General features: G+C 44.7%; 5 protein-coding genes and 1 long non-coding RNA gene across 12 annotated transcripts; 4 read left to right on the top strand and 2 right to left on the bottom strand.

Moving 5' to 3' along the window:
- The first annotated feature begins 335 nt into the window (after positions 1 to 335).
- Positions 336 to 5,266, top strand: cryzl1 (crystallin, zeta (quinone reductase)-like 1). Of its 2 annotated transcripts, XM_046401269.1 has the most exons (13): positions 336 to 572; positions 1,097 to 1,174; positions 1,558 to 1,630; positions 1,728 to 1,772; positions 1,961 to 2,029; positions 2,592 to 2,725; positions 2,964 to 3,075; positions 3,283 to 3,303; positions 3,644 to 3,742; positions 3,913 to 4,040; positions 4,242 to 4,347; positions 4,435 to 4,480; positions 4,864 to 5,266. In XM_046401269.1, exons 1-13 carry the CDS (start codon positions 507 to 509, stop codon positions 4,958 to 4,960), a joined length of 1,074 nt encoding a protein of 357 aa, XP_046257225.1. In that variant the 5' UTR covers positions 336 to 506; the 3' UTR covers positions 4,961 to 5,266. The 2 variants fall into 2 exon arrangements, with proteins under 2 accessions (XP_046257225.1, XP_046257226.1); XM_046401270.1 differs by lacking the exon at positions 3,283 to 3,303 and having other exon boundaries at positions 337 to 572.
- Positions 4,698 to 20,517, bottom strand: setd4 (SET domain containing 4). Of its 4 annotated transcripts, none has more exons than XM_046401266.1 (14): positions 20,420 to 20,517; positions 14,713 to 14,814; positions 14,517 to 14,612; positions 8,660 to 8,697; positions 8,255 to 8,343; positions 7,918 to 8,154; positions 7,620 to 7,679; positions 7,333 to 7,462; positions 7,059 to 7,233; positions 6,784 to 6,874; positions 6,366 to 6,446; positions 6,118 to 6,241; positions 5,583 to 6,023; positions 4,698 to 5,058 (listed from the first exon to the last, which is right to left on the bottom strand). In XM_046401266.1, the coding sequence occupies exons 2-13, from the start codon at positions 14,789 to 14,791 to the stop codon at positions 5,853 to 5,855; spliced, it is 1,371 nt and encodes a 456-aa protein (XP_046257222.1). In that variant the 5' UTR covers positions 14,792 to 14,814; positions 20,420 to 20,517; the 3' UTR covers positions 4,698 to 5,058; positions 5,583 to 5,852. The 4 variants fall into 4 exon arrangements, with proteins under 4 accessions (XP_046257222.1, XP_046257223.1, XP_046257224.1 ...); XM_046401267.1 differs by lacking the exon at positions 20,420 to 20,517 and adding an exon at positions 15,034 to 15,172; XM_046401268.1 differs by lacking the exons at positions 14,517 to 14,612; positions 14,713 to 14,814; positions 20,420 to 20,517 and adding exons at positions 9,443 to 9,538; positions 9,639 to 9,740; positions 9,960 to 10,108 and having other exon boundaries at positions 6,784 to 6,862.
- On the top strand, positions 10,028 to 14,278 carry LOC124065668 (carbonyl reductase [NADPH] 1-like). 2 transcript variants are annotated; one of them, XM_046401273.1, is made up of 7 exons: positions 10,029 to 10,137; positions 10,644 to 10,758; positions 11,128 to 11,297; positions 11,881 to 11,988; positions 13,363 to 13,571; positions 13,760 to 13,813; positions 14,046 to 14,278. In XM_046401273.1, the coding sequence occupies exons 1-7, from the start codon at positions 10,053 to 10,055 to the stop codon at positions 14,217 to 14,219; spliced, it is 915 nt and encodes a 304-aa protein (XP_046257229.1). In that variant the 5' UTR covers positions 10,029 to 10,052; the 3' UTR covers positions 14,220 to 14,278. The 2 variants fall into 2 exon arrangements, with proteins under 2 accessions (XP_046257230.1, XP_046257229.1); XM_046401274.1 differs by lacking the exon at positions 11,881 to 11,988 and having other exon boundaries at positions 10,028 to 10,137.
- Positions 13,627 to 14,457, bottom strand: LOC124065670. The gene is made up of 3 exons (XR_006844475.1): positions 14,382 to 14,457; positions 13,929 to 14,234; positions 13,627 to 13,641 (listed from the first exon to the last, which is right to left on the bottom strand). It is a non-coding gene; the product is annotated as an uncharacterized LOC124065670 (long non-coding RNA).
- Positions 15,127 to 19,413, top strand: LOC124065669 (carbonyl reductase [NADPH] 1-like). Its single transcript, XM_046401276.1, has 7 exons — positions 15,127 to 15,258; positions 17,480 to 17,594; positions 17,964 to 18,133; positions 18,219 to 18,326; positions 18,633 to 18,841; positions 19,030 to 19,083; positions 19,181 to 19,413. The coding sequence occupies exons 2-7, from the start codon at positions 17,482 to 17,484 to the stop codon at positions 19,352 to 19,354; spliced, it is 828 nt and encodes a 275-aa protein (XP_046257232.1). The 5' UTR covers positions 15,127 to 15,258; positions 17,480 to 17,481; the 3' UTR covers positions 19,355 to 19,413.
- Positions 15,166 to 24,682, top strand: LOC124065667 (carbonyl reductase [NADPH] 1-like). Of its 2 annotated transcripts, none has more exons than XM_046401272.1 (7): positions 15,166 to 15,258; positions 21,308 to 21,422; positions 21,880 to 22,049; positions 23,262 to 23,369; positions 23,511 to 23,719; positions 23,908 to 23,961; positions 24,164 to 24,682. In XM_046401272.1, exons 2-7 carry the CDS (start codon positions 21,310 to 21,312, stop codon positions 24,335 to 24,337), a joined length of 828 nt encoding a protein of 275 aa, XP_046257228.1. In that variant the 5' UTR covers positions 15,166 to 15,258; positions 21,308 to 21,309; the 3' UTR covers positions 24,338 to 24,682. The 2 variants fall into 2 exon arrangements, with proteins under 2 accessions (XP_046257228.1, XP_046257227.1); XM_046401271.1 differs by lacking the exon at positions 15,166 to 15,258 and adding an exon at positions 20,472 to 20,643.
- Positions 24,683 to 24,707: the final 25 nt, after the last annotated feature.

Consider the following 24,707-nt stretch of genomic DNA (forward strand, 5'->3'; position numbering starts at 1 on the left):
CTCAAATGCAAGATTATCAACATGGAAAAACGTTGATCGTCAGCTGAATACAGTAAAGATGCCAGAACTTCAGCCTGTTGTCACATAAAAAAGGAAAACAAGACCATATTCATATAATAACTATTCATAATAATAGATAGAGACACCGACGAAGAAACTCTCGAGATTTACATCAAACATAAAGTAGTTTAACATGGCGATATTACTTTAAATGACACAAAGAGTCACTTTTTTGTTCAAGCAGGCCTGTGCTGCTTGTGATTGTCTATAACATCCAGTAGAGGGCGGTATCCTTCATCATCATCATCATTTTAATACCACAGGCAATAATCCAAGCAAGAAGAAGAAGAAGAGGTCAGCTGACTCTAGCTAGTCAGTTTAGCAGCAGCAGCAGCAGGTTGTAGGCGACAGTTTCTACAGCAGGATAAATAAAACAGCTGGCAAATGAAAAGGATTATTGTCAAGCATTTTAGATTCTTGTAGCTTCCTGTCTGACTTGAAACATCATGAAAGGTTTATACTGCCGAGCTGGTGTGGCTGGTGCTGAGCCCAAGTTCGTTATTCAGGAAACGGTGAGTGTCGTGTTGTTACGGGGGTCTCACTGTGCAGGATGCTGCTGCTGGCTGGCTCAAGACTGTCATCATGAGCCACATTTCATGGCATGACACGCTGAAGCATCACATCAGTGAAAGCAAAAGAGTGTTTCAGCCTAAGGGCAGGAGAGATCCCTGCTGCTGAGAACTTCACACATGACGTTTGTCGTGCATGTTTTAAAACAAAATACATTTTAGCTCTCCACTGTTCGAATAGAAAATAACTTCTCCAGAAACCTAAATTACATTGAAAAACCATCGGTCACTAGTTAGTATAAAAAACAGTTTATTAATCCAATGTGTGTTACAGTGATGAGAGGAAGACTGATCCATACAGTCCGTCCTCATGTGTCTGCATATTTAAACTTTTCTGTTTATTAAAGAGAGTGTGTCATCGACTTTTGTCTGTGCAGCTGATGTTAACCTTTCTGTCTGTCTCCATCTTCTTTTTTATAATGCGTAATGCTGAAAAGCCTTGTTTCTCTCCGTTTGTTCCTCTCCAGACTCTTCCAGACGTTTTAGGCAGCCATGTGGTCAGGGTCCAGGTAAAAGCGTGTGGACTCAGCCCACTGGACCTCAAGGTACTCAAATATGATGTCAACTAGCACAAAATCATACAAAGTTTTATTCAAAATAAAACATTCAAAAACAATAAAAGGATTAAAAAAGAGCCATCAATCCAGCAGTAACCAGTCAAATACAAGAGAGTAAAAGTCTAATTAATGCTAAAAAACAAAAAAACTAGAACCACTCAGTTAACCACTGCAATTATTACAGGTGCAGTTTATGTTTTAATGTTGAAATACATTTGGGCATCTTCAGAACTGTCATTTACAGGCCTTACGCTGTATGCGTCCATGCATCCAGCCGCAGGCCTTGAGTGCCGGTGCTGTAAATCACATGTGTGATCCATGTCTGGTGATGACTGACGACTCCTCTGCTTGTCTCTCCTCCTGTGCTACAGCTGCTCGCTGACATTGGGATCCACAGAGATCTAATTCCTGTTGGCAGAGAGGTGGCCGGCGTCATCCTGCAAGGTTTTAAACACGCAAAGTGAACTGTGTTTCGTAGTGAGTGCCTTCACAGACTTTTGTCAGCTCCAGTTTTAATGGGTCTGCTTCTTGTTCTCTGCAGTGGGCGACAAAGTCTCTTTCTTCCAGCCGGAGGATGAGGTTGTAGGTAGGATTTATTGGAGAAACTGTCTGTAGCGATGTCTGCTTTCTTGCCAATGGATGACAGGCTAGCTAACTAAGCTAAGCTAATGTTACCACTTTGGCGTGAACTGTCCCTTTAATACTGTAGCATATGTGTAGCATAGTATACACTGTATAACTTAAGAACTGTCCCTCATGAACCTTCTTTTCCAGGTATTCTGCCTCTGGACTCTCCTTGCTCTGGACTCTGTGACATCATTGACGTAGATGAACACTATTTAGGTAGCGCACTGTGTACACACAGTACTGTGCAATACACACTTAGTAATGCACACTTTGTTCCTGTAAAGAGCAGCTTCCATTATCATCAAACATAAAATTCTCAGCAGTTAGCCAGCACATATTAAAAAAAGTCATCACTTTTTCTTTCCATTTTCATCCTGACTCCTCGACTTTACAGATTCGTGCTCTGCAGGCTAGTCTGTGATGAGTCAGCTCACATCCCCTCATCTGAAAGGTCAAGCTGTTCTCAGCTGCTCCACAGCAGGCGCAGTGGCTTTCTGAACTGACCCTTCTCTGTCAGCCTTTCATCTGTGGTGTTGGCACTTTGACAGGAGGAGACGAGTCCTACAGCACCTTAAGTGCACCAAGTGCCACCTCTTTAGTTTCTGCCTGACTTCATTTTGAAACGTCCTTTCTTTCACACTTGAAAAGAGAGAACATGCTGGGCTTGTAGGTGGCTGGAAAATCATTTTAAATCAGTTCTTAAAGGGGAGTTCGTCCCCTGAAACTGAAATTATGTGGTATTACTGATAAATTTTGTGTTTCTGTTTGTGTGGTCCAGTCCAGAAGCCAGAGAAGCTCAGCTCGGCGTGTGTCGCAGGAGCGCTGCATGACGGCATCTGTGCTTACACTGCGCTACACACACATGCTCGCATGGCAGCAGGACACACACTCCTGGTCATGGACGGAGCCAGCGTATGTAAAAATATCACAGGATAGGGAATCTTAGTGACGTGGTGGAGAAACGTACTCCCCATGTTATCGCAGCCTTCATACAGGAAGGTTTTAGCCCGTCAGGACCTTTGTTGCAACACGTCTCCCTGTGTTGCCTTGTGTTTTCTACTTTTAAAACAGATGAATGCAAAATATTTCAGCTTTGTATGAATTGTAAGTGTATCTCAGTAATGTTCCCATCTCGTCTCTCTCTCCCCAGTCTTTTGGCCTTATGTGCATCCAGTTGGCTTGTTACCATGGAGTGAAGGTTATGACGACGTCACACTCGCCACAAAAACACACATTCCTGGAGCAGCTGCGGCCCAGCGTTGGTACGCACAGGCCAGCTCTGAATCTGTAGTTTGATTTCAGAAACTTAGGTTTTCTGCAAAATCACAGCGGTTAACTGAGGAACAGGGCGCTGCTCCTTTCTCATCATTTCATGCTGTTTGGCTCCTCTTTCACTTTAAAAAAAATCTTTCCTTCTTTTTTCTGTCATTTTTCTCCTTTTCTCTCCTCTCCCTTCACATTTTACCCAGGTGTTCAGGATCCTTTAGTAGGTGAGATCTTGTCTTTCTGTCTTTCTTGCTTGCCTCCTTGCTGATCTTTTCAGGCTTGGAGTGAATAGTTCTAAATCCTTCGTCAGTCTGAAGCTGGGATGATTCCAGTGTACAGCAAATCACCAGTTAGTATATATCAGTAAATGCTGTGAAAGGGAAGTTGAATTTAAAAGATAATCTTGGTCTAAAACCTGCTGACACCACGTGGACAATATCAAAATTGAAACTACTGCAGTGAAATATTTAGTGCAGGTTGGAGTAGAGCTGCAAACTGGCATCGAGGCCAGTTTAGTTGTTAAATGTACTGAAACATGAGGTTTCTGTGTCTTTGTGCCTAAAGCTAAGGTTATTCCAGTGTATAACGGCTTATCAGACCTGCTGCCAGTGGTTCTGGAGGAGACAGGAGGACTGGGAGTGGACATCGTCGTAGACTCTGGAGGTCTGTTTCTGTCCTTTTCACACCGAACACTAATGAACAGTCTGATTGTAACACTGACTCCAGATCTGTCAGCATGCCCTCAGGGATTGTGAATGGTAATGTAGATCAGCCCAAATGAACATTCGCTCTTCATTTAAAACCACAGCATTTCTCTGTGTGTTTGTGTGAAGTGCGTCTGCAAGACGAGGAGGAAGAGGAGGACGAGTCGGAGGAGACGAAGCTGCTCCCACACAAACACGACATCATCAGTGTGCTGGGAGTCGGGGGACACTGGGTCACGTCCCACAAAGACCTGCAGGTGAGACTGTTCTGGCTACAGTCTGGCCATACCACACTGGGCTAACAATTCAACATACATAAGCGAGGTGACATTTTGTTTCATAGGCCTGTGTTTTTGGTGTCAACACGAACAACACGCAGGTGTCTGTGAAGGTTCTTATGGACACTTCTTCCTTTTCCTGATGTCCACTGACACAAATCTCTGCATGTACAATCACAGTTGGATCCTCCAGACTGCCGGTTACTCTACTTGAAATCCGCCTCTTTGTCTTTCCTCAACCATGAAGTCTGGACGGCTTCATCAGCGCAGCAAGGAAGATACCTCCGTATCCTTCACTCACAGCATGTGAACTAAAACATATGCAGACGATCGATCACACACACACACACATTCCTTAACAGCCTCGTGCCAGATATTCTGAAGGACATTGTGGAGAAGATGTCAGCAGGAGTCCTGAGGTAACGCAGACACAACAAACGCTCAGTCAGGTTGTTGGGGGTCGGTCAATCCAGTAGTTCAGATCTTAGCTAGTTCAAAATATGGATACAAATTCATTTTCCAATGACCATGTAAGAGATGTTACTCGCACCAGGGTTGAAAGTAGTCAAAGTTGCTCTTTTCTCTACCTTGCAAGTCATCAATGTAAAGATAATAATTCATTCAGGGCGACGCATGTCCAAAAACACGGACATTTTTACTTCATTCACTCCACCACAACCGTGAAAGCACAGATTAAAGAACTGCAGCCCGTCGCTCTCCAGACACACACGGTGGAGTTTGACTTGATCAAATGCAATCTGTTGTGTCACGGGTTGGTCTGGTTTTCAATCCGTCTCTGCAGACCTCAGCCTGAGGAGGCGGTCCCTCTCTATGAAGCCACAGTCGCCATGGAGACGGTCCAGCGTCACCAGAAGGCCAAGGCGGTTGTTCAACTCTGACCAAGACACTGAGACACAAATAAAAGTGGACATCACGATCAACCTGCTGCCACACGCTGAGTGACGCCTGCGCTTCGAGGGCCCAGCTGCACTTTGAGCTGGAATAAACAATAAACTGACTTCAAGAACCAACAAAGTTTCAATGAATACAAATTTTATCAGAAAAGATGACTGTGGCAGAATTTTAGGCTTTACTTATAAGTCATCCAAACTGCGATCTAAACAGGAAACGCACGGTGTAAATTTATGCACTTGATGTAAAATGTGTTGTGTAATGTTGCAGTTCTAATAAATAAGAAAATGTGACTCCTCTGCTGGTTACAAGAAGAGCTTCTTCAGAGCAAACTGCAAATAGTTTAGTCTATGTGCTTGGTGTCACTCAAGTCCTGGATGCCTGTGGGATCATGATTGTGTTATCTGATCCCATAAACACTCAACAGTTGAGCCAAGATCGCCTGATATCGCTGTTTGATGTAACTTTACACCACATCAAATACATAAAAGGTCCATCCTGAGACAGAATTCTCCAGAACTACTGATCTCTTTAGCCAAATCACACATTCAGGCAATTCTCCGTCTCCTTTTGATACCTAATGCGTCACTTGCACTCACTGAGTCTCACCTTCCACTTAGAGATCCTCTGGTCTGCGGTCATTTTAGCAGACTCTGTGTTGGACTCTGACTTGGTGGTGATGAGAGCTGTTAAAGCAGGGCAGATACTCTTTCAGCACACCCGGAACCAAACCTGTGGCCACCAATCCTGCTGCTTTTGTCGGCGTCACTGGTCTACAAACAGAGCGGGAAGAAGGAGGATGTCCAGCAACACCACTTCAGTCCATAATCTCACTTCTACTGCAACCGATAAGGCAGAGCACCAATCGGATGTCAGCTCTCAGCTGTCGACATCAGATTGGCATGGCAACGGTTCATGTGGTTGTCTGGGCGTGCCTTCCAGTGCCTCAAGACAGCTTCCCAGGATGCACCTCTCTTCCTGTCGCAGTGACCTGGCCACATCGAGCTGCTCCCTGACTGACTGGTCACACCGCTGGAGCAGGTGGGAGATCTGAACACACACACACACACAGCACATGACAACTAAACACCGGTGGAAATAAGCTGATACTGAGTGGAGTGTGTGGGTGTGTACACACACACACCTTATCCAGAGCTGAGTGTGTGTCTTGTAGTAGTCTCTGACAGAGAGTCTTTGCTGTGTGGATGCTCCACTCCTCTCTCGCCTCACACACCTCCTGGCCGAGCAGCACTGCCCTCCAGTGGTGACTGTGAAAACAAACATTAAATAAATCATTTAGATAGATACTTTTTTGATCCCGAGGGAAATTCAAGATTCATTTGGATCCATAAACACTAAATAGGAAGTGTGTGTGTGTGTGTGTGGTCTTACTACAGTGTCTGTGGCAGCGACAACACCCTGAGAGCCGTCATCAGCCTCCAACTGGGACCCTCACAGGACACAGTGAGATTACTGACAGAGAAAAGAGAAAAGTAAGATGCAGCAGTAAGGCTTGAGTGATTTTACACAGTAAATATTATTTTCATTTTAACCCCCCCCTCCCAACTTCAGTTGTTTAGCAGTTTTGTGGACTGAGAAACTCCATCGGCTCGGGCTGATGAGACAAGTGACTGAATTTTCTTTTATACTGTTGATTTAATCTGTTTTAGCATCAAGACTGGATACACAGGGAAACTGCTCTCAGAAAATGTTCTTCTAAAAACTGAGGACTGTTCCTTTAACATCCCTCCTGGTTCCTGGTTAATAGTATCTCACACAAGGACAACGACGATGCTGATGTCAGTCTTACTGAAGGAAATCGTTCTCTCTGAGAAACTTGATCTTCTGATCCAAACTCCTGTCGCCTCTTAAAATGTCAGCCAGGAGATCTGAGGGACAAACTTTAGTTACATCAAATGTGTAAGGCATGGTGTATACCTTCAGTTTGATTCAAGTAAATAAATACATGCACACTTTCCACTTTAAATTTCATGCTATTCTGAATTTTATTGGCCGATTATACAGCCTGAACTTTTCAGGTAGATCTGGATGTTGAGTATCTCTCTGCTTCCTGCTAGGGTTCACCTGTCTCCACGTAGACCACGCTGTGGGGGTTGCAGGGGGCCACAAAGCCGTACTCCAGCATCAGGCGCTGGTTGTCGTGGGAACCGTAGTTAATGAAGGCCTGCTGGTAGCGAAGTGTCCCACACACGCTCCTGATTTCATAGCATCTCGTCACGTCATTGAAACTTGCTTTAACCTGGAAAACAAAAACATGGAAATACACACTCAGTAACACACACCTTCTTCTGGGTGCTTTTGCATCTTGTTAAGCGTTGATGTGTTTACAGGAGTATACCTGCACATCAGGGCGGTGATTGAGCAGGTCCAGGAAGGGAGCTAATGCATAGACATTCTGTCCAAACAGGAAATTGTTGGATGGATGGGACATGAAGACAGAGCGCGTGTTGACACTGCACCACGCCCACCTGGAGGAAGAGGAGGGTGACAGCTTAATAACCTGACGTGGCAGTCGTCTGACGCACCTGAGTAAGTCTGTCAGCCTGTTTACAGAAGTTTTTCCTGTGCAGCCCTCAATCATCAAAACTATTTATATTTAATTTTCATGTGTGTGTGTGTGTGTACCTCAGTGCTTCATATGTCAGCACCTCCTCCACAGGCTGACTCAGGACTGGCTGCAGGGATCTGGATCAAGGATCAAACACTGAGACAGTCAGATGCTTTTGACAGGATTCACAGAAGGGAGACTGACTGTCACTTCTCTTATTTACATGAAGGAGAACAATGTAGCAAAATAACAGCACAAAAGAGCATAAAAGACTGTGATCTAAATGCAAAGAGTCAGTGTGTCACAAAAATGTTAAGTGACGCACACACACCCTCACGTAACCTGAACGACTTGCTTCCTGTGTGCTGGACTCGCCTGAAAAAGTCTTGATTCAAAGAGTGGATTTCTCGCACCGCCTCCCTCTGCTCTAAAGCCCGTCTGCGCACACCAGCGGGCAGGACGGCCATGACCTCATCTGTGAAATAGGCGGGGCAGGTGTAAGAGGTGGGCAACGCGTCGATGTAGGGGAACCAATCAGAGGCGTCTCCTCTGTGACGCTCGCACACCAGGAAGACACAAAGCACCAAGAGGGGGGAGAGGCGGGGCTTCCACCTGGAGAGACAGAAGAAATAACACTCCAGTGTTCGTTATGGTGGCTATGGAAAAGGTGACACATGTTAAACGTTTTTCGCTTGTACATGAACGTGTTTACCTCTCGACATACGGTCCCAGGTAGCCGTCCAGGACAGTCGAGGTCGTGAGCAGACACGACTCTGGCAGAGAGATGAGCAGCTGGCCGGGCTGACAGAAGAGCAAAGACAAAGAATGAACAACCAAACTAAAAGATCAACTGAATTATTATAAGACTGCTTGACTTGAGGTGTCTGATTTTCAGTATGCTCAGTTTTTTAATAGATTATTTGGCTCCAAGCTATTTAGCTGTTTTGTAATTATGGATGCACATACGTCACCTCGGGAAAGACGTGTCAGGAGAAAAGTAGAGGATTGTTAACTGGAGAACATGTGTACATGCTGTGATTGTTAACTTGTTTACGTAACTCATTAATGTGTGGCTGTTTATTCAGTCAGATGCACTGATGCATGGTAGCACACTTACTTTTATGGTCTTGAGAGCTTGCAGTCCTCTGCCCGTGTCTGGAATACAGGAAATGAAACATGCTCATATCATCCAGTCAGTGTTATGTAATGAACAAACCAGGTGAAAGGCCCTCTCTAAAAGCTAAAATCTATGAGGAGAAAATATAATCTAATGTTCTGAAGTGTGAGGAAAGTTTGCTTCACACCCTAGTCGCATAATTCCTTGTCCAGCCAGTTTATGTATTATGTATATTTATGTCATTTTCTGAAGTCGAAGTCATGGACATATTGTCTTGTTTTGCAGTTTAAACTGCTTTCTTAGTTCCAGCTATGTCACATTAAAGACAATTTAAAGAACACTTTCACAATCTTCCCTCTGAATTTTTCACTTTGTGACTGCAAATCTTATATGTTCTCTTGTGGCTGATATCAAGGCTGCTAAGGTTTATCTCGAGGGGGACGAGAAAGGCATCTCACAGGTGTGTGGGCGTTGTCTTGATGTAATTTATATGTGGAGCTTTTCTTACTGTTGACGGGGACTTGAAAGTCAGGTTTTTGCTCTCACACAGCAGAACCTGAACAGGCCCACTGGCTCCTGTATCTGTCAACCACGACGCGTTACAGCTAAAGAAACTGAATGTTCGTCTAAACATCACACTGCAAACCAAACGTCTTGTGCCGATGATGCCAAACGCTTCTTCAGTGTCTCTGAGCTAGACGTCGAACAGCTGTGTGAACAAACCCATGAAGGCATGAAAACACTTCAGGCCGCAGGCCGGAGGCTGCCTGGCTGAAGTCGTACCGGTGAAGAGGACTGGCTGCAGCAGCGTTGACGTGAATCCCCGTTGGTGGAGAAACTTCATCAGCCTCACATACTGCAGCTGGTGACTCAGAGAGACTGGAGACACAGAGAGACAGACTGTCTGTGCTGCAGCTGCTTACAGCAGTGAAACATTCTCAGAAAGCCACGACACAGCAGCGAATAGAGAATCTCCTACCTGACTGCACGATGCTCTCTTGTTTCTGCCTCCTGTTCCTCGCAGTTCTTCCAGCCCGACGGCTGCGACCCTTCCTCATGACCCCACCCGGTGCGGTGACACCTTCGGGTGGAGCAAACATTATTTCCATCACTTGCTTATCTTCTGATCACGATCAACATAATGACTATAAATATCACCACAGCAAAGATCCTCTCTTGAACAAGAAATATCCTGCACCCTACTGACACTGATTACAAATCATTAGTTCTGTTTACGCTTTTCATCAGTGAAGTTAAATACATAAATGACACGCATACAGAGTAAAACACCAAACAACACCTGGATATGACTCTCATGTGGATGAGAAAGTGACCCTTCGCGGTGGATCCCTGTACGTTTCAAACCCATGTGGTTTACGTTGTTTTTCCGGGTATGCGCACACTGGCTGCGCCGTCAGCCTCCGGCTTTCCTCCTCTTTTCATTCCGGGTCGCCCCGCACCACAAGACCTGTTGGAAAGTAAGACGCCCCCATTTCACCAGTAGCTTAGTTTGCTTACTTAAAAATGCGTATTTTGCGATCTTCAGAAAACGGGTTCACCTTTACCGAAACAGGCTCATATCAGCCAATCAGCGTTATGTAATGAACAAAGCAGGCGAAAGGTCCTCTCTGGGCTACAATGTATGGATATTAGCTAATCTAAATACACACTGGATAATCTAACTTTTTGAACTGTGAGTCATATACAGTTAAGTTTGCAGCCTTATCTTACAACCCGCATCTTGGTTTGGCTTTTTGATTAAATTGTTAACATTTAATGTTTAACATGTAATGTTTAATTATTTCAGTCTTCCATCTGAAGTTGTCACCATGACTCAGCAACTTTTTTAAAAATCTCTTCATTCTCCTCCTCTGGTTGATATCAAGGCTGATAACGTTTATCGTGTGTGTAATTTATATCCAGTGCCTTTCCTATTGTTAATGAGTTTTCATAAGTTCACACATTGATTTCTCTCTGTGTGCAGAAATGGCCACAAAGGTTGCCGTGGTAACAGGCAGCAATAAGGGCATTGGTTTTGCCATCGTCCGAGCCCTCTGCAAGCAGTTCCAAGGAGACGTTTACGTCACCGCCAGAGACGTGTAGGTAGCTCACCTGGTGACACCTGGGCCGATGTGGTGGCCTCAACATATTACAACGTCATGTCATTACACGAGTTTACTAAAATGTCACCTGGAAGGATGTTGTTTTTGTTGTATTGTGGGGATTTATCAGTATTTCAAAAGTGACAGCTACACCTACAAATATGAGACCACGAGGCAAAATATCCCATCTGTGAATTTGTTAGAAAACACACAGTGATTTAAAGAGAATCTCACATTATTCTCTTTTTAAGAAGAGGAAGAAGCAAAGACTGAAGGTGAAGGTCATAAAAGTCAAGGTGTTGCTGTTCTCTTTAAAAATAAAGACAGAATGAAAATAAGCTCAGACTGTCTTTGCTGTTTCTGCAGCGGTCGAGGTCAGGAGGCCGTGAAGTCTCTGGAATCAGAGGGACTGAAGCCCATGTTTCACCAGCTGGACATCAACGACCTGAACAGCATCATCACCGCTGCTGCTTACTTTAAGGAGAAGTATGGAGGAGTGGACGTCCTCGTCAATAATGCTGGGATAGCATTCAAAGGTAGGATTACAACGATGTGTCAGTTTACGCTCAGATGTCGGCTTACTGGGCTGTTTTCATATACAAATTCGCCTGAAAGTCCGGTTGTCCGCTGTTTTCACACGTGTACACACACACACACGTGTACACATGTACACGTGTACATGACAAACTCGCTCATTTAGACAAGAAATGGCATAAAAATGACAGAATCTGTGATGTTCAGAGCTGCGACTGTGGACTGAAGGATCAGAAAGGAGGTGACAGTGACATCACGGGGGCTGCCGTGGCCTAGAGGTTGGAGAAGCGGCTTGCGATCGGAAGGTCGCTGGTTCGATTCCCCCACTGGACGGGCAGGAAAAATTTGATTGTGGTGGAATGATAATGTCCCACCCCCCATTAGCTAGCTGATGTGCCCTTGAGCAAGGCACTTAGCTCCCAAATATGCTCCCCGGGCGCTTGATGCAGCCCACTGCTCCTGTGTGTTTCACTGCATGTTGCATGTGTAACGGGTTAAATGCAGAGAAGTAATTTCCCAGTTTGGGATTAATAAAGTAAATTAAATTAACTTAAATTAATTAAATCATATCAACTCTCTCTTCAGTGGCAGATACAACTCCCTTTGCAGTCCAGGCAGAGGTGACCCTCAAGACAAACTTCTTCTCCACCAGAGACATGTTGACCCACTTCCTGCCAATCATCAAAGCTGGAGGTAAACTTAGTGATTTGGGTGACATGATGTTGGATCATTTTAACAATGTTAGATGTTCTTAAAGGCTGTCAGTGACATGTGATCACCACAGTGTCCACACCATCTACCTGCTGCCTCCCACGCTTCACCACAGCTGACACGTTATGAACATTAAATGGATCTTTTGTCTTTTAAATTGAATTCAATTCAGTTTATTTATCCATCCATCTTCTTCTGCTTCATCCGGAACCGGGTCGCAGGGACAGAAGCTTGAGCAGGGATGCCCAGACTTCCCTCTCCCCAGACACTTCCTCCAGCTCTTCCGGGTGGACCCCAAGGCGTAACCCAGGCCAGCTGAGTGACATAGTCCCTCCAGCGTGTCCTGGGTCTTCCTCGGGGCCCGACCCAGGCTCTACTCCAAGCTCCTCCCGGGTGACAGAGCTCCTCACCCTATCCCCAAGGGAGCACCCCGCCACCCTGCGGAGGAAGCTCATTTCAGCCACCTGTATCTGAGATCTCGTTCTTTCAGTCATGACCCAAAGTTCATGACCATAGGTGAGGGCAGGAACGTAGATTGACTGGTAAATTGAGACCTTCACCTTACGGCTCAGCTCTCTCTTTACCACAATTGACCAATACAACGACCGCATTACTGCTGTCGCTGCACCGATCCGCCTGTCAATCTCACGCTCCCATCTTTCCTCCCTCATGAACAAGACCCCGAGACACTTAAACTCCTCCACCTGAGGCAAGAACTCTCCTCCAACCTGGAGGGGGCAAACCACCTTTTTCTGGTCGAGAACCATGACCTCGGATTTGGAGGTACTGATTCTCATCCCAGCTGGTTCGCACTCAACTGCAAACCTCCCCAGAGCATGCTGAAGGTCCTGGCTTGAAGAAGTCAACAGGACAACATCGTCTGCAAAAAGCAGAGATGAAATCCTGTGGTTCCCAAACCAGACACCCTCCGGCCCCTGGCTGCGCCTAGAAATCCTGTCCATAAAAATAATGAACAGGACCGGTGACAAAGGGCAGCACAACAAGTTATCTCATGACACGTTGCAGTTAGAGCAGGTCTAGACCAAACTCTTTAATTAGATTGTAATACAGAGAACTGTAATAAGCTGTTACTATGAAGAAAGTCATGTATCTGATCGGCGACTGTTCTCAAGGATCTTGAATGGAAACAGAAGGTTAGATATTGGTCTATAGCCGCTTAAAACCTCTGGGTCAAGTGTGGACTTTTTAAGGAGAGGTTTGACTACAGCTTTTCTTTTCTTGGGTATGATAACAATCGTCCTGATAACAATCCTCTGGATATCAGCACAGCTCACATTTAATCTATGACATGGGATGCAGTTAACAGCTTCAACATCCTGCGTGTGTGTGTTTCAGGCCGCGTGGTGAACATCTCGAGCATGGCCGGCTTCCGCACTTTGAACCAGTGCAGCGCGGCCCTGCAGCAGCGTTTCCGCAGCGAGGACATCACGGAGGACGAGCTGGTGGGGCTGATGCAGCAATTTGTTGACAAGACCAAGAAGGATGAGCACAAGCAGGACGGCTGGCCGGAGACAGCGTATGGAGTCTCCAAGACTGGACTGACGGTATGACCCATCAGCCTGTCTCCCAGCTTTTAATCACTCATCTGTTGAGATCAAGAACGAGCTTGCAGGCCTTAAAATGTGAAGAAAAGCAGAGGGAATTTGGTGAGGTTTATGGAAACTGTCTTCCCCTGTGCCACATTTTCTTTTATTGAGTCCACATATGTGTGTCTGTGTGTTTGTGTCTTCAGACGCTGTCCATGATCCTGGCTCGTCGTCTGTCCAAGGAGAGACCAAATGACGGGGTAATCACTGGACTTTTTATCAAACAATAAGCAAGAACCACTTCTTTCCTTCTTTTTAACCACTTTGTGTTTGTCAAAAAGTAGTTAATATTTATAATAATTTAATAATACTTACTTTTAAATCCAGTTTTGTGTTTCCATTGGCTTCAATTAATCTTGAACGCGGTGGACATGTTATCATCAGAAACAAATCAGCCTCACTGCTTGCATACATTTTGGTTTATTTTCACAGATCCTGCTGAACCCCTGCTGTCCAGGCTGGGTGCGCACTGACATGGCCGGTCCGAAAGCCCCCAAGTCACCAGACGAGGGCGCTATCACTCCAGTCTACCTGGCACTGCTGCCGCCCGGAGCCACAGAGCCACACGGGAAGTTGGTCTCCGAAAAACAAGTTCAGGCGTGGTGAAAGAGTGAACGCGACCTGCGTGTGTGAGACAGACACAATAAAAGAGTGAATTACCAAAAGAATAGATTTTATTTCCACACAGGAGTCACAAATTTTGTCTTAATTGGGATGTTTACAGACACTTAAGCTGAAGGGATTAAACTGCTTTGAACTGCTCCATACCTGTGGACATCTGCTTTGTTCAACAGTAATTTGTCACCACAGTTTTCATTCAGCCGAACAGCTGTGTGAACAAACCCATGAAGGCATGAAAACACTTCAGGCCGCAGGCCGGAGGCTGCCTGGCTGAAGTCGTACCGGTGAAGAGGACTGGCTGCAGCAGCGTTGATGTGAATCCCCGTTGGTGAAGAAACTTCATCAGCCTCACATACTGCAGCTGGTGACTCAGAGAGACTGGAGACACAGAGAGACAGACTGTCTGTGCTGCAGCTGCATACAGCAGTGAAACATTCTCAGAAAGCCACGACACAGCAGCGAATAGAGAATCTCCTACCTGACTGCACGATGCTCTCTTGTTTCTGCCTCCTGTTCCTCGCAGTTCTTCCAGCCCGACGGCTGCGACCCTTCCTCATGACCCCACCCGGTGCGGTGACACCTTCGGGTGGAGCAAACATTATTTCCATCACTTGCTTATCTTCTGATCACGATCAACATAATGACTATAAATATCACCACAGCAAAGATCCTCTCTTGAACAAGAAATATCCTGCACCCTACTGACACTGATTACAAATCATTAGTTCTGTTTACGCTTTTCATCAGTGAAGTTAAATACATAAATGACACGCATACAGAGTAAAACACCAAACAACACCTGGATATGACTCTCATGTGGATGAGAAAGTGACCCTCCACGGTGGATCCCTGTACGTTTCAAACCCATGTGGTTTACGTTGTTTTTCCGGGTATGCGCACACTGGCTGCGCCGTCAGCCTCCGGCTTTCCTCCTCTTTTCATGCCTGTTTTCCCGTGCGGGCTTCAGTCCTCTGTGCACCTTCAACGCTGCAGGTTTCGCTCCGCACCGCACGACCAGCTGAAGGTAAGACGTCCCCCTTTCATCGTTAGTAGTTTGCTTACTTAAACATGCGTATTTTTAGTTCTACGTTTCACAGAAAATGGGTTCATCTTTACCGAAACAGGCTCATATCAGCAAATAATATGAAATGTAGTGATGAATTGATATACCAGCCTGATGAAAATTCAGGCTAAATAATAATAAATATATTTTATGGATAAAATGTTATTTTTTAAATCCATCATTTCTCGTTTATATTTTTCTAAGTTCACCACGGCTGTTTTATCACAATCGCTCTGTATAACTTAATGACACCTGGTCTATGTAATCCACTTTAAATGATCAATTCTTTAGGAAACCTTACCTGAATAAATCTAGGCCTTCTTGTCTATATGTGAGATTATCTCAGTGATGCACATATTGTTCCTCCAAGCTGAACTCATGCAGCTATTTGTTGAGGCATGTATTGATTTCGTTACTTCTGTCATAACTACATGTGTTAATTTGAACAACTCCAACGGCAACAGTGCCGAGCGCCGCTTAAAGCTCCACATGTTCTCCCTCTGCACCTGGATGGTTCCTGCCTGCAGCACCGACGGACTCCGCCACAGACGTCCGTGTTGCCGTAGCAGCAGCACCTGACACTGTGCTCTCCTCTTCTGTCCGCCTCATCATAAATACCTCGTAATCAGTGTGGTGGTTTAGCCTGAGGTGTTTCACAGGGTTTGTTGTGTTGCCACGACTCCTTACCGTTTTTCCACAAACATCACACAGCGCGTCTCGCTGTCTGTGGAGGTGAAATAGGTCCATACATCACTCCGCGTACGCTCTGCCATCGTGTCAACACACTGAGACTGAGAGACTGAGCAGCGTGCCGCTGCGTTCACGCTTTACGCACTTACCCAGGCGGAAGAAAAAGTAGTTCCCACCAACCGCGTATCATTTAGATTCAAGATTCAAGATTCAAGAGTCTTTATTGTCATTATGCAAGCATAACGAAATTTTGTGCAGATTCTCAGCTTCAAAACACACTTATAAATAGGAAGAATAAAAAATTGCACACCTTAGAAAAAAAATAAATAAATAAAAATATAAAATACAAAGTACAAAATGCAGAATACAGAGTGAGGTAGATAAAAACAAAGTGCACTAGTGCCAGACTATGTGTATGAGTGTTTCACTGTAGGGGGGTTATTGCTTTAACAGCTCTGGGGAAGAAGCTGTCCCTGAGTCTGTTGGTTTTAATGTTCCTGTACCGCCTTCCTGATGTAAGCGGTACAAACAGTTCGTTGCCCGGGTGGGTGGGGTCTGTGGCAATGCGTCTTGCCTTCTTCTGGACTCGGGCAGTGTAAACTGAGTCCAGATCTGGTAGACTGCAGCCCACAATCCCCTGTGCTGTCCTCACCACCCGGGCTAAATCTTTCCTGTCCTGTGCTGTGCAACTGCCATACCACACAGTCACACTGAGACACAGGATGCTTTCGATCGTGGCTCTGTAAAAGTTCATGAGCAGCTGAGTAGACAGTCCAGTCCGTTTCAACTTCCTGAGAAAGAAAAGCCGCTGTTGGGCCTTTTTCACCAGGTGTGAGGTGTTCACTGACCAGGAGAGGTCAGAGGAGATGTGGATGCCCAGGAACTTGATGCTGTCCACCCGCTCAACCGCCTCCCCAAGTATACAGATCTCAGTAGTTTAGTTGCTACTGTGTTCCTGTTAATGATATACAGTACCTCAAATGACTGAAGTATCAAAAGTACCGATATTTTGATTTGACAATCAAAAATAAAAATTTAGAGCACAACGATCCGGTTTCAGGGGTATCGATATTTCAGTATCGATCCGCGCATCGCCAATGAAATGAACGAAGCAGGCGAAAGGTCCTCTCTGGGTTTTATTATATTATTATATTATATTAGCTAATCTAAATACACACTGGATAATCTAACTTTTTGAACTGTGAGTCATATACAGTTAAGTTTGCAGCCTTATCTTACAACCCGCATCTTGGTTTGGCTTTTTGATTAAATTGTTAACATTTAATGTTTAACATGTAATGTTTAATTATTTCAGTCTTCCGTCTGAAGTTGTCACTATGACTGAGCAACTTTTTTAAAAATCTCTTCATTCTCCTCCTCTGGTTGATATCAAGGCTGATAACGTTTATCGTGTGTGTAATTTATATCCAGTGCCTTTCCTATTGTTAATGAGTTTTCATAAGTTCACACATTGATTTCTCTCTGTGTGCAGAAATGGCCACAAAGGTTGCCGTGGTAACGGGCAGCAATAAGGGCATTGGTCTGGCCATCGTCCGAGCCCTTTGCAAGCAGTTCCAAGGAGACGTTTACGTCACCGCCAGAGACGTGTAGGTAGCTCACCTGGTGACACCTGGGCCGATGTGGTGGCCTCAACATATTACAACGTCATGTCATTACACGAGTTTACTAAAATGTCACCTGGAAGGATGTTGTTTTTGTTGTATTGTGGGGATTTATCAGTATTTCAAAAGTGACAGCTACACCTACAAATATGAGACCACGAGGCAAAATATCCCATCTGTGAATTTGTTAGAAAACACACAGTGATTTAAAGAGAATCTCACATTATTCTCTTTTTAAGAAGAGGGAGAAGCAAAGACTGAAGGTGAAGGTCATAAAAGTCAAGGTGTTGCTGTTCTCTTTAAAAATAAAGACAGAATGAAAATAAGCTCAGACTGTCTTTGCTCTTTCTGCAGCGGTCGAGGTCAGGAGGCCGTGAAGTCTCTGGAATCAGAGGGACTGAAGCCCATGTTTCACCAGCTGGACATCAACGACCTGAACAGCATCATCACCGCTGCTGCTTACTTTAAGGAGAAGTATGGAGGAGTGGACGTCCTCGTCAATAATGCTGGGATAGCATTCGATGGTAGGATTACAACGATGTGTCAGTTTACGCTCAGCTGTCGGTTTACAAGGAGGTGACAGTGACATCATACCAACTCTCTCTTCAGCGGCAGACACAACTCCCTTTGCAGTCCAGGTAGAGGTGACCCTCAAGACAAACTTCTTCTCCACCAGAGACATGTTGACCCACTTCCTGCCAATCATCAAAGCTGGAGGTAAACTTAGTGATTTGGGTGACATGATGTTGGATCATTTTAACAATGTTGGATGTTCTTAAAGGCTGTCAGTGACATGTGATCACCACAGTGTCCACACCATCTACCTGCTGCCTCCCACGCTTCACCACAGCTGACACATTATGAACATTAAATGGATCTCTTCTTTGTCTTTTCTTTTCTTGGGTATGCGGTGACAATTAGCCGTTCGTTAAAGCCTGATAACAATCCTCCAGATATCAGCACAGCTCACATTTAATCTATGACATGGGATGCAGTTTCAGACATTCTGTGTGTGTGTCTCAGGCCGCGTGGTGAACGTCTCGAGCCTGCTCAGCTCCCGCGCTTTGAACCAGTGCAGCGCGGCCCTGCAGCAGCGTTTCCGCAGCGAGGACATCACGGAGGACGAGCTGGTGGGGCTGATGCAGCGATTTGTTGACAAGGCCAAGAAGGGCGAGCACAAGCAGGACGGCTGGCCGGAGACATCGTATGGAGTCTCCAAGACTGGACTGACGGTATGACCCATCAGCCTGTCTCCCAGCTTTTAATCACTCATCTGTTGAGATCAAGAACGAGCTTGCAGGCCTTAAAATGTGAAGAAAAGCAGAGGGAATTTGGTGAGGTTTATGGAAACTGTCTTCCCCTGTGCCACATTTTCTTTTACTGAGTCCACGTATGTGTGTCTGCGTGTTTGTGTCTTCAGACGCTGTCCATGATCCTGGCTCGTCGTCTGTCCAAGGGGAGACCAAATGACGGGGTAATCACTGGAATATAGCAACTTTGCTGTTTGCATTGGCTTCAATTAATCTTGAACGCGGTGGACATGTTATCACCATTTTGGTTTATTTTCACAGATCCTGCTGAACGCCTGCTGTCCAGGCTGGGTGCGCACTGACATGACCAGTCCGAAAGCCCCCAAGTCACCAGATGAGGGCGCTATCACTCCGGTCTACCTGGCACTGCTGCCGCCCGGAGCCACAGAGCCACACGGGAAGTTGGTCTCCGACAAAGAAGTTCAGGCGTGGTGAAAGAGTGAACGCGACCTGCGTGTGTGAGACAGACACAATAAAAGAGTGAATTACCAAAAGAATAGATTTTATTTCCACACAGGAGTCACGAATTTTGTCTGAAGTGGGATGTTTACAGACACTTAAGCTGAAGGGATTAAACTGTTGGGGGGAAGAAATGTCCTCTGGTCTGATGGGACAAAAACTGATCTGTTTGGCCAATAAAATTCCAGCAGCTTTTGGTGAGAAGCGACCAGATGTTAACTCAAACTTGTGAATGTAACGAAAGAAAGCATTGCTGAAATGAATCATCCGTTAAGTATGTTTAGCCAAGGTGTACGTAAACTTTCCACTTCAGCTGTTTGTAAACCCGACGTATCATGAAAATGATGGTGGAAAATAGAACCAAAATATGAAAATTATACCAGGGAACACTAATGTGGTGTGTGTCTGCCTTTGCAAAAATAATCATGTATGAATTTGTGCGAGTGCTGTTCAATCATTTTTGGGTGTTTTTGGATAAAACTTTTTGCTTTTGATAGCCTAAACATTTTCTAGATTATTTTCTTAAGAAAAATGCTTTTCTACAGTTCTTTCATGTTAAAATCAATAAATGATCATCAAAACTAAAAATACTTTGTCAGAATGTTCATTAACAAGGACCAAATTAGAGCATCACAATTCAAAACGTGACGTGGCTTTACTTACTTCCGTGACGTTAATTATCGTAATGTGAAGAATTCTGGGATCTGAAACAGACTCAAGGTCAGATTGATGAAATATAGCGACACTTGCTGGTCAAAATGGGCATTTCATAGAATAAAAAAGTCATATTTTGTATTACTAAAACGTTTCTATTGAAACAGAAAAGAACAAAATGTGATGTCATGCGTGCATCGGAAATGATCAGATGTGTCCAGTTTCCATGCGCACGATGAAGATGAAAAGATCAAACGTCGGTTCTCCCTGATTTGCAGTGAAACATTAACAATTCAGCATGCACCTCTAATTTATGGAGACATTTATGGAGGAAGTGAAGTTAAATACATAAATGACACGCATACAGAGTAAAAAACCAAACAACACCTGGATATGACTCTCATGTGGATGAGAAAGTGACCCTTCACGGTGGATCCCTGTACGTTTCAAACCCATGTGGTTTACGTTGTTTTTCCGGGTATGCGCACACTGGCTGCGCCGTCAGCCTCCGGCTTTCCTCCTCTTTTCACGCCTGTTTTCCGTGCGGGCTTCAGTCCTCTGTGCACCTTCAACGCTGCAGGTTTCGATCCGCACCGCACGACCAGCTGAAGGTAAGACGTCCCCATTTCATCGTTAGTAGTTTGCTTACTTAAACATGCGTATTTTTAGATCTACGTTTTACAGAAAATGGGTTCGTCTATGCTCATATCAGCCAATCAGCGTTATGTAATGAACAAAGCAGGCGAAAGGTCCTCTCTGGGCTAAAATGTATGGATATTACCTAATGTAAATACACACTGGATAATCTAACTTTTTGAACTGTGAGTTAAACTTAAGTTTACAACCTAGTTGTAGACTTAAACTGCATAGACAGCGATTTGTGCGCTGTCTACGCAGTTTACGTGCAACGAAAACGTGACTGTGCACTTTTATCTTGTGTTGGCTTTTTGATTAAATTGTCATTTTCGAAGTTGGAATTGTGCATGAATTGTATTGTTTCGCAGTTTGAAACTCTTTTCACGTTATCACAAGACAAAATGAAGGTCCCGCTTTTAACGATTAATGTTTCAGAAATTACTTCACAGTCTTCCGTCTGAAGTTGTCACCATGACTCAGCAACTTTTTTTTTTTTTTTTTTTTTTAATCTCTTCATTCTCCTCCTCTGGTTGTTATCAAGGCTGATAACGTTTATCGTGTGTGTAATTTATATCCAGTGCCTTTCCTATTGTTAATGAGTTTTCATAAGTTCACACATTGATTTCTCTCTGTGTGCAGAAATGGCCACAAAGGTTGCCGTGGTAACGGGCAGCAATAAGGGCATTGGTTTTGCCATCGTCCAAGCCCTCTGCAAGCAGTTCCAAGGAGACGTTTACGTCACCGCCAGAGACGTGTAGGTAGCTCACCTGGTGACACCTGGGCCGATGTGGTGGCCTCAACATATTACAACGTCATGTCATTACACGAGTTTACTAAAATGTCACCTGGAAGGATGTTGTTTTTGTTGTATTGTGGGGATTTATCAGTATTTCATGGAAAAGGAGAAGCTGATTTCTCTAAGCGCCCAAGTTGCTATTAGTGGAAAGTTTTGACCTGAAAGGTCAAGCTAAAAACAGGACCAAACGTGACAGCTACACCTACAAATATGAGACCATGAGGCAAAATATCCCATCTGTGAATTTGTTAGAAAACACACAGTGATTTAAAGAGAATCTCACATTATTCTCTTTTAAAGAAGAGGAAGAAGCAAAGACTGAAGGTGAAGGTCATAAAAGTCAAGGTGTTGCTGTTCTCTTTAAAAATAAAGACAGAATGAAAATAAGCTCAGACTGTCTTTGCTGTTTCTGCAGCGGTCGAGGTCAGGAGGCCGTGAAGTCTCTGGAATCAGAGGGACTGAAGCCCATGTTTCACCAGCTGGACATCAACGACCTGAACAGCATCATCACCGCTGCTGCTTACTTTAAGGAGAAGTATGGAGGAGTGGACGTCCTCGTCAATAATGCTGGGATAGCATTCAAAGGTAGGATTACAACGATGTGTCAGTTTACGCTCAGATGTCGGCTTACTGGGCTGTTTTCATATACAAATTCGCCTGAAAGTCCGGTTGTCCGGTGTTTTCACACGTGTACACACACTGCAGGTTGGGTTTGTGAATATATTCAAACATACTGAGATGCTTTGTTCAGTTCAGTTCGCTCAGTGAGACTCATAGGTTCTCATGGATCGTGGTTGGACCTCCTGCTGCGGTCTTGCTGGAAACGTACTGTGATTACTACTGTCTAGTCATAATCTATTTTAATTCAATTACAATTACTGGGGGCAGCCGTGGCCTAGAGGTTGGAGAAGCGGCTTGTGATCGGAGGGTCACCGGTTCGATTCCCCCACTGGACGGGCAGGAAAATTTGGGTGTGGTGGAGTGATTAATGCGAAAAATACTCCCCCCCTCTATTAGCCGGCTGATGTGCCCTTGAGCAAGGCACTTAACCCCCCAATATGCTCCCCGGGCGCCTGATGCTGCCCACTGCTCCTGTGTGTGTTTCACTGCATGTAATTTGCCGGGTGTTGCATGTGTGTGTTCAACTAAGGATGGGTCAAATGCAGAAGACGAATTCAGTGTGTGTATGTAAAAAATATATATACTGCCAATAAAGTTGATTCTTCTTCTTCTTCTTCTTCTATTTCTTTACAGCTGCTACCATTATTGTTGTTACTACTATTGTTATCATATCTGTGGAGATTCTCAGTCATCATATTCACTCAAAGAGTTAAAGCAAGGCGTCTGGACTTGTGAAGATTTGGCTTGAAGACGTTTCGCTGCTGTCTGGTGGGGAACAAATATATACCCCTCAGTGGGAGTGACTAAGTGAAACTAAAGAAAACAAAGGATCTGATAGATTAGATTCACTTAGTCACTCCTCTCTGAGGTTTCTGCCTTCTAAAAGGCAGTATTTCCTTGTCACTGTCACTAAGTACTTGCTCAAGGGGGGATGTTGGGTTCTCTGTATTACAACTTAATTAAAGAGCTTGGTCTCAACCTGCTCTAATTGGAAAGTGTCATTAGATATCGTTTGTTGTGAATTGGCGCTATATAAATAAACCGAATTGAATTGAAAATTGAATTGAGACAGGAAATGGCATAAAAATGACAGAATCTGTGACGTTCAGAGCTGCGACTGTGGATTGAAGGATCAGTAAGGAGGTGACAGTGACATCATACCAACTCTCTCTTCAGCGGCAGACACAACTCCCTTTGCAGTCCAGGCAGAGGTGACCCTCAAGACAAACTTCTTCTCCACCAGAGACATGTTGACCCACTTCCTGCCAATCATCAAAGCTGGAGGTAAACTTAGTGATTTGGGTGACATGATGTTGGATCATTTTAACAATGTTGGATGTTCTTAAAGGCTGTCAGTGACATGTGATCACCACAGTGTCCACACCATCTACCTGCTGCTACACATCCTGTGTGTGTGTGTTTCAGGCCGCGTGGTGAACGTCTCAAGCTTCGTCGGCTCCCGCACTTTGAACCAGTGCAGCGCGGCCCTGCAGCAGCGTTTCCGCAGCGAGAACATCACGGAGGACGAGCTGGTGGGGCTGATGCAGCGATTTGTTGACAAGACCAAGAAGGATGAGCACAAGCAGGACGGCTGGCCGGAGACAGCGTATGGAGTCTCCAAGACTGGACTGACGGTATGACCCATCAGCCTGTCTCCCAGCTTTTAATCACTCATCTGTTGAGATCAAGAACGAGCTTGCAGGCCTTAAAATGTGAAGAAAAGCAGAGGGAATTTGGTGAGGTTTATGGAAACTGTCTTCCCCTGTGCCACATTTTCTTTTATTGAGTCCACATATGTGTGTCTGTGTGTTTGTGTCTTCAGACGCTGTCCATGATCCTGGCTCGTCGTCTGTCCAAGGAGAGACCAAATGACGGGGTAATCACTGGACTTTTTATCAAACAATAAGCAAGAACCACTTCTTTCCTTCTTTTTAACCACTTTGTGTTTGTCAAAAAGTACTTAATATTTATAATAATTTAATAATACTTACTTTTAAATCCAGTTTTGTGTTTCCATTGGCTTCAATTAATCTTGAACGTGGTGGACATGTTATCACCATTTTGGTTTATTTTCACAGATCCTGCTGAACGCCTGCTGTCCAGGCTGGGTGCGCACTGACATGGCCGGTCCGAAAGCCCCCAAATCACCAGATGAGGGCGCTATCACTCCAGTCTACCTGGCACTGCTGCCGCCCGGAGCCACAGAGCCACACGGGAAGTTTGTCTCCGACAAAGAAGTTCAGGCGTGGTGAAAGAGTGAACGCGACCTGCGTGTGTGAGACAGACACAATAAAAGAGTGAATTACCAAAAGAATAGATTTTATTTCCACACAGGAGTCACAAATTTTGTCTGAAGTGGGATGTTTACAGACACTTAAGCTGAAGGGATTAAACTGTTGGGGGGAAGAAATGTCCTCTGGTCTGATGGGACAAAAACTGATCTGTTTGGCCAATAAACTTCCAGCAGCTTTTGGTGAGAAGCCTTGCCTTGCCTCTTGCCTTGACCGATTGAAACTTAATCATTGTGAAACAGAAGAAAAATGCTTTTCTGCAGTTTTTTCATGTTAAAATCAATAAATGATCATCAAAACTAAAAATACTTTGTCAGAATGTTCATTAAGC

Source organism: Scatophagus argus, chromosome 10 (assembly GCF_020382885.2).
Source record: "Scatophagus argus isolate fScaArg1 chromosome 10, fScaArg1.pri, whole genome shotgun sequence".
NCBI lineage: Eukaryota > Metazoa > Chordata > Actinopteri > Scatophagidae > Scatophagus > Scatophagus argus.